The sequence below is a fragment of the Ixodes scapularis genome, unplaced genomic scaffold (assembly GCF_016920785.2).
Source record: "Ixodes scapularis isolate PalLabHiFi unplaced genomic scaffold, ASM1692078v2 PGA_scaffold2__306_contigs__length_199485367, whole genome shotgun sequence".
NCBI lineage: Eukaryota > Metazoa > Arthropoda > Arachnida > Ixodida > Ixodidae > Ixodes > Ixodes scapularis.
Genome location: NW_024609857.1, coordinates 131,149,943 through 131,162,874, shown reverse-complemented (window position 1 = coordinate 131,162,874; position 12,932 = coordinate 131,149,943). Strand labels below are relative to the sequence as shown.

The 12,932-nt window shown below is 48.2% G+C and overlaps 1 protein-coding gene across 1 annotated transcript in view; it reads right to left on the bottom strand.

Annotated features, from left to right (window-relative positions):
• Window positions 1–10,977, bottom strand: part of LOC8036026 — a 566,786-nt gene extending 555,809 nt beyond the window's left edge. The window contains exons 1-2 of the mRNA XM_042291544.1: window positions 10,904–10,977; window positions 8,786–8,907 (exon numbers count right to left, since the gene is read on the bottom strand). Of these exons, the coding sequence (XP_042147478.1) occupies window positions 8,786–8,907; window positions 10,904–10,977 (196 nt within the window). The remainder of the gene's footprint in view (window positions 1–8,785; window positions 8,908–10,903) is intronic.
• Between the last annotated feature and the right edge of the window lie 1,955 nt (window positions 10,978–12,932).

The window sequence follows — 12,932 nt, the reverse complement described above, 5'->3', positions numbered from 1 at the left end:
TAATAAGCGTAATGTGTGTATAGTAGAGGATCCCCAAGCGCAGTAGTGGCCTGAAAAAAGCAAATTATTTTTTGTAGAACATGAATTGGGCGGTACCTAGCGCCACCTAGCCTAGCTACTTGCAATTACTCTGCTTGACCCCGCCATCTGGTGGGTAGCGATTTAACCTTCTTTCACGCTACGCGATAAACAGCGGCTTCGAGTTTGTTCTTTCGAGAGCGGCTTTTGGTTTCGCGGATAGAGTTTGTCCTTCTCCGTGATGTGCGGTTGACAAAGGAATTGTGAATCGAGGAACACCAAAGGTAAGACGCAAAGTGCGCGAGGTAACTGGGTATCGGTTGTCTCCGTTTAACATCGCAGTGCTGTCGACGAGAAGACTCAGTAACTGCTTTCGAAACGCAAGTTTCTGTACCTGTGGGGGGAATCTGGCTTCGGAAATAAACACAGTTTGCGGAAAGCTCGTGTTACGCTTTTATTTGCTGCTGCTCTCGTCCCGTACAAGAGACGTAGCGTCCTCGTCAAGCCTTCTTGGGCTCGATTTGCTCGATTCGGGGCCGCCATAATGAGATGCAGGCGACGGAGGAACTAGTTGCTCCCCCGCTTCAGGGACGACTGTTTCTCCCTTTGTAAAGGAACATAGGTTAGAAGACCGTTCCTCCCCTAAGGGAGGACTATTCATACCCTTTTTTCTAAGAGTGACGTCCGTCACCTAACACCGACGGCAGAGAGCATATGATATCCGTATGCTAGCCCAAGGCGCGAACGAAAGCGTCGCCCGCTTAGTTGAAGATGTCCTACGCATGAGCGCCCATGCCGGCCAACAAGGGAAAGACGACAGGGAGCTTTGGGTTCTGATGCGCTGGGTAAGACGACATTTTTTGCAGGCCTCGCCCGCAACCCGCCGAAAACCGTCGAAGTCTTCGTCACTGAGGCAACTAACACCGAACGCATCCTCCAAGCGCGCGCTTCCTACTACCAGCAACATTAAAACGTCGCTACATCAACTTTGCTTAGAGGCAAAACTGTTTCTGCTATCCCGGACGTCCTAAAAATGATTCAGGAGTTCGTTCAGGAGGAACTCCTGGACGACCACTCGACTAACGGCTGCTGCCAGCCGTTAGTCGTCCAGGGACACTCTCCATCGCCGAGGCTGTGCGCCAGGATGTACAACGGGCGATCCAACCTAAAGTTCACATTAAGACGGCGACACCGGAAGAACCGACGTTGAGCTACGCCACCACGGCCCGAAGACCACCGCAAGCTGACCGCCCAACATTGGCGCCACCCCGACGAGGCGCTCCAACGCCGCCGTACTCTCGAGGCCAGAAAGAACAAGTCCAGTATGTCCGCCCAGGGCGTCCCGCGCCCACAAAAACCGACGTGCGGCAAACGGGCGACCTGCGCCCGCTTTGCGATCACTGCGGGGAAGCCGACCACATCTACCGTCGATGCCCCTACCGGTAACTGGGCTGCGCGGTTTCCACCCAAACGACCCTTGCTCAAGGTATGGTGAACGTTCTTGCGAAATCAAAGAGTAGCTCCGATGTTTGCCATCCCCAGCGCCGTCTCTCCGCCGAGAATCCCGCTCACCATTGCTACGACGTTCAGCGTCTTTAGCGCAGGAGCCCCACTGAGAAAGCCTGTCCCCCTTGCGTCGCCGGTAAAACTAAGTGCGGCAACGCCAGCAGGTTGCGTTACCGTAAACGAATAAAATAAAAAAAATAAAAATTTCGAAAACGAAAGAACATTTCCACTCTCCCGACGCCAAAAATCGCAACGACGTTCCTGCAATGGTGCCCAACAACCTAAACGTTGTTATCGAAGGCCACGACGCATCGGCACTCTTGGACACTGGAGAAGACGACTCAGTCTTGAGTGGGAGCCTCTCGCCGTCTGCGGCAAGTTACGACGTCCCGGGGGTGGATCACAGATTCGAACTCCAGAGGACACCTTTCTACTCCCGTGCAATTCGTCGTTCTACAACCCTGTTCAAGAGACGTCATTCCCGGTATGGACGTTTTGTGTGAATACAGCGCCGTCATCGACATTGGAGAGAACGGATTGACGCTCCGGACACCTGTTCCACCTCCAGAGGAACACCAAATGACGTCAGTTGCCGTCCGAGTCGCTTCGGACCACGTGAACCTGTCGCCGCGATCAAGTGTTGTACCCGTCGTGACCGATACAGTTTCATGTGGCGAAGTTGTTCTGGAAGTCAACATTTAATCACTACTTGAAGTGCAATGGGCGTCGCAAGGGGAGTAACTGAACTTCAGAATGAACGCACTGTTCCCCTCGTTACGAACTTCCGACAAAGAAACAACAACACTCACGAAAGGTGCAGCTGTTGGAACTCCGGAAGTAGAAGCGTAAGCACTTGGGCTAGTTGGTGATCCATGTATGTGAGGTTAAAAGCGCTAAAAACAACGATCACTCAAAGGTGAGTTTAAAAGCGCTAAAAATAACAATCACTGAAAGGTAATTAAGAAGGGCATTGCCTCTACATGCCTGAAGGCTGCCTTGACGAAGTCTTGCCCACATAAGATAGAAGACAGCTTTAGTTTGCAGATATTGAAACTAGAGGAAGGAGGCTTTCCACCTATGCTTCTTGTGGGGGTGGCAGAGGGCCTGATAAAGAAACTACGGGGAGTATGTAGTGCTGTAGGAGAGAAGCCGACGTGTAGGCCGGTTGTAATACCTTATATTCATAAGGTGATCCACAGTATAAAGAAAGTGGGGCAAAAACATGGGGTTCCCGTATTACTCTCAGCTCCTCAAAAACTAGGAAGATTGTGTGGAAACGTGGGACGAGGGGAGACACGCGTCGGTGTCTGTCAAAAGAAGCATAAGAACAGGTATGTGCAGTGTAGCGAGGGCGTGGTGTACAAGATTCATTTATCATGCGGCAAAGTATACATAGGCCAATCGGGACGTTGTATAAACGATAGGCTCAGGGAACATGCACTGTCAGTCCGATCGTCACCCTCGGGAAATCTGGCTGTGCATTGTTACAGATGTGGGTGTGTCCCGAAGTTTGGCAACACCATTATCTTGGCCCGAAACCGAAACAAAATGAGAAGGGAGATATCCAAAGCTTTTTTTATATCTGAGTGCGTTGAAGGTGCGCATGTCATCGCTCCATCTATAGCCCTGTTTGGCTCTGAGGTGGCTTTTTCAAAATCTTTTGTAAAGTAGATAGTGGACAGACGAACGCTCATGGGGTGATGTCGCATTTCTGAAGTACATGTCGCGGTTTCACGGTGTATATATATGTGTGTTTCCTAAGAATGAACTTCAGTTGCAAGTAGCGCTCTGTGTTGTACGTTTCTTTAACTTGTCCGTTGTTTTTAGCGCTTTTAACCTCACATACATGAACTCCGGAAGTTCGCCAAAATCACCAGGATTGCTGAAGAAGCCTCACCGCCTCTGCAAGAGAGTTCTTCGCCTGCATTACTCGATATTGACCCGAAGCTTCCGGGCTCGAAACGACGCCAGCTGATGAACCTCCTTGCCGAATACAGCGATGGCTTTGCAACATAGTCGAAGGTGCGCCAAACATCGGTTCCGAAGCACCGCATTGTTACCGAGAGCGACACTCTCTCTGTGCACCGATCGCCGTACGAATTCTCCGTAAAAGTAAAGGAGGTCATCTAGGAGTAAGTTCAAGAGACGCTAAACGACGGGATAATCTAGCCTTCAAGCAGTCCGTGGGCCTCATCCGTCGTATTGTAAAGAAGAAGGATGTCACGCTTAAGTTCTGCGTGGACTACCGGCAGCTGAACGCGGTGACGAAGAGAGACGTCTATCCACTTTCACGTATCGACGACAGGCTGACCGACTGCGCCATTGTCGATGCTTTTCATTGATTGACCTAAAGAGCGGCAAGTAGACAAACGGGACCGAGAGGAGACAGTCTTAGTGACGCCGGATGTACTGTCCGAGTTCAAGGTGATGCCCTTCGAACCATGCACGGCTTTAGCAACTTTGCAGCGTGTCATAGACACCGTTCTGGCAGGACCTAAACGGCAGAGCTGTGTCGTCTACCTTGACCACGCTCTAATTTATTTAAAGCTACTTCGGCGAGAACTTGCGACGACTCCGAGCTGTTCTCTAAGCCATACAGACCACCGGACTTACCCTCAAGCATTCGAAGTGTCGGTTTGCCTATGACAAACTGAAGTTCCTAGACCATAGGATTAGCAACGAAGGCGTTCACCCAGACTAATAAAAGACTTGTGCCGTTACGGCATTTCTAGCTCTGACAGGCAAGAAAATTGTACGAAGATTCCTTGGACTTTTCGCCTACTATTGGCGCTTGGTTCGTGATTTCTCAATGATTTCTGCAGTGCTCACAAAGCTAACGAAGGACGCCGAGAAGGTTGAATAAACGTTGAATAAACCGAGGAGTAGCAGCAGGCATTCGACAAACTGGAGCGAAGATTCCAGGTTTCTTCTTTTTTTGTACACTTTGATCAGAATACGGAAACCGAAAATTTTACGAACGCTAGTAAGGCAATATTTGGCGTGATACTGGTACAAGTGCAAGAATCCACCGTGCGAGTCATCGCCTACGCAAGACGGACACTGTCCAAGGTGGAGAAAAATTAATCCACGACCGAAATATTCTGTCTTGCGGCTGTCTGGACAATCATTAAGTTTCGTCCATACTTATACAGGAGACAGTTCCCCGTAGTCACGGATTACCACTCGCTCTGCTGGCTTGCGAACTTCAACGACGCATTAGGACGCCTCGCTAGATGGAGTCCCCGACTACAACATTTCAACATGACTCCGGCCTACAAGTCAGGCCGCAAGCACAGCGACGGTGACTGCTTATCAAGAGCCCCTGAAGAGACAACTTTAGGCAGCAGCGACGACGATGACAACGAGTGCTTTCTTAGCGCGGTGAACACTGGCGACATAGTACAATGTCAACGAAACGACCCTGAGTTGCGCGCACTAATGGAGCATATTGAAGGGCGTGGGTGTGCCATTCCGCGTGTCTTCTCACAAACCTGGACAACATTCGTCAGTCGGGAAGGTGTACTTTACAAAGAGACCTTTGTGGACAACGACTCACCGTGGCTGCTGATAATGCCAACCGACCTTCGAGAGGAAATTTCTGAAACCTGCCACGATGACCTGACGTCCTAATACCTTGGTTATAGCAGGACATTGGCCTGTATTCGTTAAAAGTGCTACTGGGCCAAGCTTCCCGAAACAGTCCAGCTCTATACACAATCACGCCACGAGTGCCAGCGACGCAAAAACCGTCGACGAAGCCGGTAGGTCTCCTGCAGTCAATTACTCCGCCAATTGCACCATTCCAGCAGATCGGAGTGAATCTACTTGCTCCTTTTCCGCAGTCGACCCTAGAAAACCGTTTAATAATCGTAATCACTAGTTGTCTAATATGACACGCCGAGACAAAAACGTTTCCGTCGGGAACTGCTGTGAAAGTTGCCAAGTTTTTTGCACAGTCCGTCGTCCTACGACCCGGCGCTCCTCAAGTTCTCATTGCAGATCAGGATCAGCATCCATGGCGCAGCTTAACCAGGAGATACTTCGTCTAAGCATCCCCGAACACTGGAGGACCACGACATACCATCAACAGACCAACAGACTGACGGAGAGACTCAACAAGACCATCGCCGACATAATCGCTATGCATGCCGACGTTAAGCGGAAAACATGATGTGAAGGACTGCCGTGTATATCACGTTTGCCTACATCACTGTAGTCTAAGAGACCACCCGAATTACACCTGTACACCTGGGCCCGTTTGCTCGAAGCCGGTTAACTTTAACCGCGGTTAAAAGTTAACCGCCCTTCCAGGCGATTAGTTACCTACAAGTACCTGGCCAAGTTTGACGAGGGCTGGATGAGCGATAGCTTCGTGTTTTATTATGGGGTGGTAGCTGGTGTCACCTACTGGCTGTAGGGAATATAAATGACTTCCGTGAAAAAAAGTTCCCGAAAAGGGGAAACCCAAAAGAAGCGCGTTACCGGGTTTTCGCGACGCAGCGCGGCATTAGTTTGAGCAGACACAATTTTTGTTGCTCGCGGTACAGATTTGGTAAGGTAAAACTAAATTCGCCCTTGTTTGTAAAAGTTATAAATACATGGCTGTCTGAGGAAGACAAGCCTCGTTGAATTTTCCTTCCAAGGCCGAAAGAGGACCACGAAGTTAAGTCCTAGAAACGATTAGGAGGAATTGAGCCGTGAAAGGCGGGAGGTACACCGGCAGCATGGTTGGACAGCGTGCAAAAACTGTATATAACACCAACATAAATTGAAAAACCTGTAATGCGGCTCCAGTGAATATAGACCTATTAGTAAATTACCCAAGCATTGAGGAGAACGCTGGAAGCGTAATTTTATGGTCTGAGCACGCTGGCCTTCCTTTTATACAAGATTCGAAGTAAATAATCATAATAAGGCTTTGACGAACTCGCGTGCAAGGCAAAATTTATTTTAGGCTTTTTGCTTTAGAAGAGTTACTTCTGCAGATGCCAGCACGTGCAGCGCGTGCAACTACACTCGTAGCATGCACCTCGGTGCTTGAGAAATTTAGTAAAAGTTCCATTAAGACCATTAAGACGCTGTTTGATTGTGTTTGCTGTCAATGCCCGGCCGAATGAGTCAAGGCAATGCACTTTCCGAAGACGGCTCGCCATGCCGACAATTATCGCGTTCATTTAGGCTTAGGAATGGCCAGAGTCGAAAGACTATCTAAAAAATGCGGCGAGGTCATTGCTCATGCTTTTCGATTTAAGTGAGGTAAGTCAAAGCGAAAGTCTCCTGCACCATTACTTGCTGACTAACGCGCCAGATATTGCAGCTACTACGACATAATAGTTCCAAAGCGAGCGGCGCTCACTCACCGGGGCAGCGTCATATTTCCCCGCCGTCCTTACTCTGCCGGTCACGTGACCTAAAATTCCCTCTCGTAGGGAAATGCGGTTAAATTCTAACCGCATTTAGAATTAACCGCGTTAACCAGCTTCGAGCAAACGGGCCCTGGTGCTTAGTAGAGAGGCTAAAACGATGCTCGGCGCATGCTACTTCACGACTCAGCAGTGGATAGAACCGACGACGCCATGTTGATTACCGAACGAGCAGAGGAGATTCGCCAGCTCGCCAGTCTCTGACTTCAAGCCGAGCACGGTGACGCTCACCTGTACAACCTTCACCACCTCGCTGTCAACCTCCGACACGGAGACAGGATATGGATTTGGATGCCAATTCGACGCCGTCATCTCATTGAGAAACTATAAAAACGATGCTTCGGACCATACAAGGTGCTTCGTCGACTCGAAAATTTGAACTACGAATTGATGTCCGATGGAACAAGAACATCATCACGCCGCCCACCACGACCACGTCACGCGCTTCAAGCCGTATTACGCTAGATAATACTGCAAACTGCGCTCCCGTGCTACTCTTGATAGGCCCGTGTTTTAGGAGCCTCCGTATTTTTTAATTATTTTATTTGTACTGCTTAGTTTAGTTTTCTTGCACACTGCATCGAGACGCTTGCTTGTCTCGATGCACACTGCATCGAGACAAGCAAGCGCGTCCGTGGCAAAATGGTTACCGTGCTGGGCTTCCACGCAAAGGGCCGAGGTTCGATGCTTGAGGCGGACGCACCATTTGGTTATTTCGGTAAATGTCACATTCTCGTAAATTCAAAAATCCTGTTGCTTGTTCGAGGTCCGAGTGTTCTACGCGCCGAAAATTCTACGCCGAGTGTTCCAGAAGCCCGCGAGTGCACATAAGTGTACTTCTCGTTCTGAACCGGAGTCAGTCTCACTCAAGCGCTCGATTCTCTTCTTACGCCGTCATCAACGCTTGCGACGCTAGCCTTCTTTTATTTCGTTTTGCGCACAGGTTCACCGTAATAAATGTTCAGTTTTCTTCAGTAGTTCGTCGCCTCATCTATCGTCATTCGCGGCAAAATCTTTTCAATAAGCTAATGACTACAATATGTTTTAATAGGATAATGACTAATGTGCATCATTACTCAGTTTTGTTTTCTTTATTTTACTTCCGGTACGAGAGTTACTGGAAAAGGTGTGAGTGGTGAGAAACAGAAAAAGTCGGAGACTAAAATTAAGGGTTATGCCACAAACCTTCATCTTGTATTTGCGATACTAGCCCTCCATCGCCAACCACGACGCCGCATTGAGTTAGCCACGGAACTAGAAAGATTACGACACGTCTCTTTATTCTACTTTACAATATTAAAAGGGGTTTAAATAAAGAAGAACGACACCAACTGTAACATGTGCTTCTGAAAACATTGCACTTTTGGTTAAAACAGCTTTTTGCTTGGCTTTATGTACTAAGCGCGGCCACACTTCTTTCGCACATTCTTCGGCCGCACTTCTTGCACATTTTTTGTAGCGCACGTTGTAAAGGTTGCAGAAGTGTCCTGATTGTGCAACACCTACACCGCACTTTCCGCAGACACTCACTTCGATTAATTTTTAGTGTTCTGAGTAAATGCTGAACAGCATGTAAGCGATTTAGCGAGCGACGAGACGAGAGACACGCGACGGAAATTTCTGAATCTCTCCCGTCCCGTCGCTTGGTTCTGAATTTCTAGAAAACGTCGTCCGTTGTCTTGTTCGCTTGCTCCCGTCGGTTTCAAGCGGTTCGCCTCGTCGCGCGACGGACGGGTGAGAGCGCGTCTTCATTGCCGTCGTTTGCCTTGCCGCTCTTCAATTCGCTTACATGCGGTTTATAATTAATAAGAGACGGCGGAGGGACGCCCACAGCTTACCGGACACGTTCTTGACATAGAAGATGGTCGGAATCGCCACCAGCAGGAAGAGAACCATTGGGATCGAGCCGATTATGATCCAGTAATTTGCTAACTTCTTTGTTATCATTTCAGCCTGTGCCCTGCAATACGCGAGAACTTGTATAGTATTTTTTTTCTAGTCGGAGAGCAAGTTCCCTGTTTTTTTCGCAGGAGGTGTGGTGACGTGAGAACGACTCCGAGCTCTGATTATCTTAGGTGGAAAGGCTAGTTTGTAGACCTTAATGCAAGATGCCTTGAGGCATATCCAATATTTTTTTCCAATGAACCGATAAGCGCTGGGCCTTCTGACGTCATCGCAACCCCTATGCATAAAGCAGACGTGCTTGAGCTCTGCATAGATCCAGCACTTATGTTTGTCATGTCTGTGCTCACACGTAGCCTCGATGGTGACGTCACGCTGATGACGTTTTAGTGGTATAATAACAGTTGGTGTATGACTGTGGGGCAAAAACAGTGATTAGCCCTGAGAGAAGAACCTCTCCGGTCATCTCTTTTTTTTTTTTTTTGCTTTATGCTGTGATTAAACTTCCGTGCAATCAAGATTAAAGAAATGCATTCTTACGTAGTGTGTAAACGTGTTATTGTGGCGAGGGTGAATGAAGCAAAGACGTAACACAACCCCGAGACTGCAGGAAGCAAAAACTTCAAACACACACAGGCAAATATGGTAATTTGCGTGCCTACATAGCTTTGGCTTACTGGAGTCCTGGGGTTGTGTTGTGTTTAGTAGTATACACCAGATCGTTTGCGCACTTAAACAAAAATAATAGTCCTACCCAGTCAGTAATATTTGCTCATATCCTGCCATAACTAATTCGTCCAATATACGCCGAGGTCATCAATCATCAAAAGACTGCAATTACTATCTGCTGACAGATTTTAAGAGTTCAAGAGAAACTACTCCTACCTCTTTCCTCTTCGCTGGAGGTATGGTGATCATGTTCTTATTTTTATTGTTTACACTTCACTCAGTAAAGCTTATTGTTTAAAGTTTTGATGCACAAAATGAACAATCTTCGTCCACATCCGTGCACAACTTAATGCCACTGGCTAAATGACCGAGTTATGCGCTCCCTTCAAAGAGTCAGCGATTAATTTGAGTCGCGCGGTATAGACCTTCCCAATCATGCATTTTGGGTGCTGGCATCCTTCTACACTGGGTTGTGAAACGCGTTCTCTACATGCGCACTAGCTCGCCGTCTTAAAAGAAAGTGGATGCCGCGCATGTGCCCACAGCCCAGTCACTCGGCGTTTTTTGCCTGACTGCCCTGGAAAGCTGTATACGGCATGCAAAGCTGCCCAATGCTTACGCGCCTCGTGTGTCTCTTCGCCCACTAAAGGGGGCCACGTTCTTTTGCTTCCTCCCAACCTTGACCAACGGCGGTACGCGCTTAGCGGCCTCGTCATTTCGCGTTCCCGGCACGTTTTCTACATTTCTCTTCGATTGCATCTTCCCTCCTTCCCTTTCGATGCTTCAAGAACACATTTCGGAACACTTGCTCGCCGTATACGGGTAGAAATTGATAAAGAGAGAGGACGAGAGCTCGGAATACCAAGCTCTGGTTGGAATGGTTACTGGGTAGATTCAAAGATTCAATGTCTCTACTCGCTCTTCGAGCGTGTTCGTACGTGAACACCAAACGAGACGCAGCGAAATGCCTGACACTTATTCGAAGGAAAAGCACAATCCGGCGATACGAAGTTACGTGCCTAACTCCCTTTATCCCATTGGCTGGCAGGGGTCGTATACCTTCCGCTTTACTGGCACGTAATAAGTTCATGGCTGCCTGGCCTACCCAGCATTTCTTACTTCGGGCACCATAGGCTAAGCAAGGCCACCTGAATCCCCCGCGTTTGAATATTGCAGTCGCCACTCCCAGGCGTTTCCAATGTTTCTTGCTACAGACCTTAGTTGGTGCCAAACCAAACAGCCTTGCAGGTTGGCTATAGCCTCGCATCTACACACGAATCATTTCAAGCAGAGCTCAGTGTTCTGACGTCCTCGGGCTCTCGTCTCCTCCTCTCCTTCAGTTTCTACCCGAATAGCGAGAGAGTGATCGTAGTCTGCTTACTCACCCGCCCGCCCCTGCTCCGGGTGCCGGTGGCGCGTCGAGGGTCGATGCCCCGGACATGAAAGATTCTTCCGCCATTGTCTAAATGGAAGATGTCAATATTAAGATTGCTTAAGACCTTACATGCTTACGCATGGTTGCGATGACACAGCTTCGTTCGTGGCAGCTAGTTAAAGAAAAAGCTTAAAAAACAAATAAGCAGCTAAAAAAAGAAAAAAAAAAAACAAATAACACAAGAAACTTTTTCGGCGTTCAGTGACATCTGGTGACTCAAATGGCAGTTTAAATTTTACCATGCTAATGACGACAACGAACCTGTGGTCTGCAATATTTGATGGGGCATCGTCACCTTCGCAAGTCAACGGTAAACGAGAATGTGCGCTTCACTGTACACGTCCTTTTAATCCCTTTCAGTGTCGATTTTGAAAATGTTGCAACCAGTCAGAACGAAGTGTCAACCGATATAGACGCCTTGATAAAGTTATATACATCAAGGTGGCTTCGAAGCCGAGTGTGAGCTATGAACTGATTGACTGGGCCCGAGTTAGAAAGGAACGCCTCCGCAGCTCTTGCAGCCAATTCCTGCTTCACGTCGCGCTAACGTCTAGAACATGGATGCCTCGAATCATCTGCTTAGGAGCATCTTGAACTTTTTCCTCCACCAGTAAACAGAAGGCCGCCATTAGTATAGCACATATGCCATTCTTCAGATGATGATAGTGATTAAAGTGGCCAGACTGAACTCCGGAAAGGCTCTATTGTTATGCTGCATGACACTAAGCCTGGTCCTGAAATAGACCCACGAAATGGTACTGAACCAGAAACATCTTTCGCGGTGCAATTCCAAGAAATGATAAAACTACTTTTTTTTTAATCTCTTCTTTTCTAATCTTTCTAACGTCAAATGATCTACTAAGAAAATAAATTATAATCCGCTCATTTGCAGCATATATAGTTCCATCTTATGCCCAGACGCAGCCTACGCTCCCACCGAATGGGACCAATCAAGCTGCGTCAAAATCGCAAGCCACAAATCCATTTCTGTTTATGACTGGTTATGACTGGTTTGTCACCACTGCAAATTTGACAATGGAAAGCATCGAACAACGAGCGCTACAGTCCTTTGCCAACAAACCTGAGGTGTTCATGCGTTATGTGGACGACTGTTTTTGTATATTGAAAACATCAGAAGTTGACAAGTTCCTGGCTCACCTTAACTCCATCGAGCCCGACATCCAATTCACCGTGGAACGGGAAAAGGACAACAGTTTACCATTCCTTGATGTACTGGTGAAGAGGCAAGGGGAGGACATGAAGTTTTCGGTGTACAGGAAGCCCACTCACACCGGACGCTACCTTAATTTTAAGTCGCACCATCCAGCGAGTCATAAGGCATCAGTCGTTGCAACACTCATGTCCAGGGCGGCTGTTATCTGTTCTTCAGAAACTGACAGAAAAAGCGAGGGGCAGAGTGTGATCGCTGATTTGAGAAAGAACGGCTACCCGACAAGATTCATCCGACAAGTCACCAAACGTACGGTTCACGCTCGCCAAAACCCACAACCAAAGGGAGCTGCGCCGCATCGCCCCATCACGCGCATCAGCGTTCCCTACGTTCAGGGTACTAGCGAAGCACTATCACGGGTGCTTGCAAAAGAAGGCATTCACGTGGCTCACAAACCGGTATCCACTCTTGGACGGTTCATGCCAAGACCAAAAGATCGCCCCCCGAAGGAAAAAGCACCGGGAATTGTTTACCGGATCCCCTGCTTAAAATGTCCTGCATCTTATATCGGCGAAACAAAGAACTTCATAGAAAGGTTACGCCAGCACAAGAACGATGTACGCAAATTCGACCGAGAACGCAGTGCTCTTGCGGAGCACTGTGACACCTTTGACCATCCGATAGACTTCGCGAACGCGTCCGTTCTTGATGTTGAAACCAATCTCCGAAAAAGACATCACCTTGAATCATGGCACATCCAAAATACACCAGGAAACATCAACAGATCTATGGGTACCTTACCATCTGT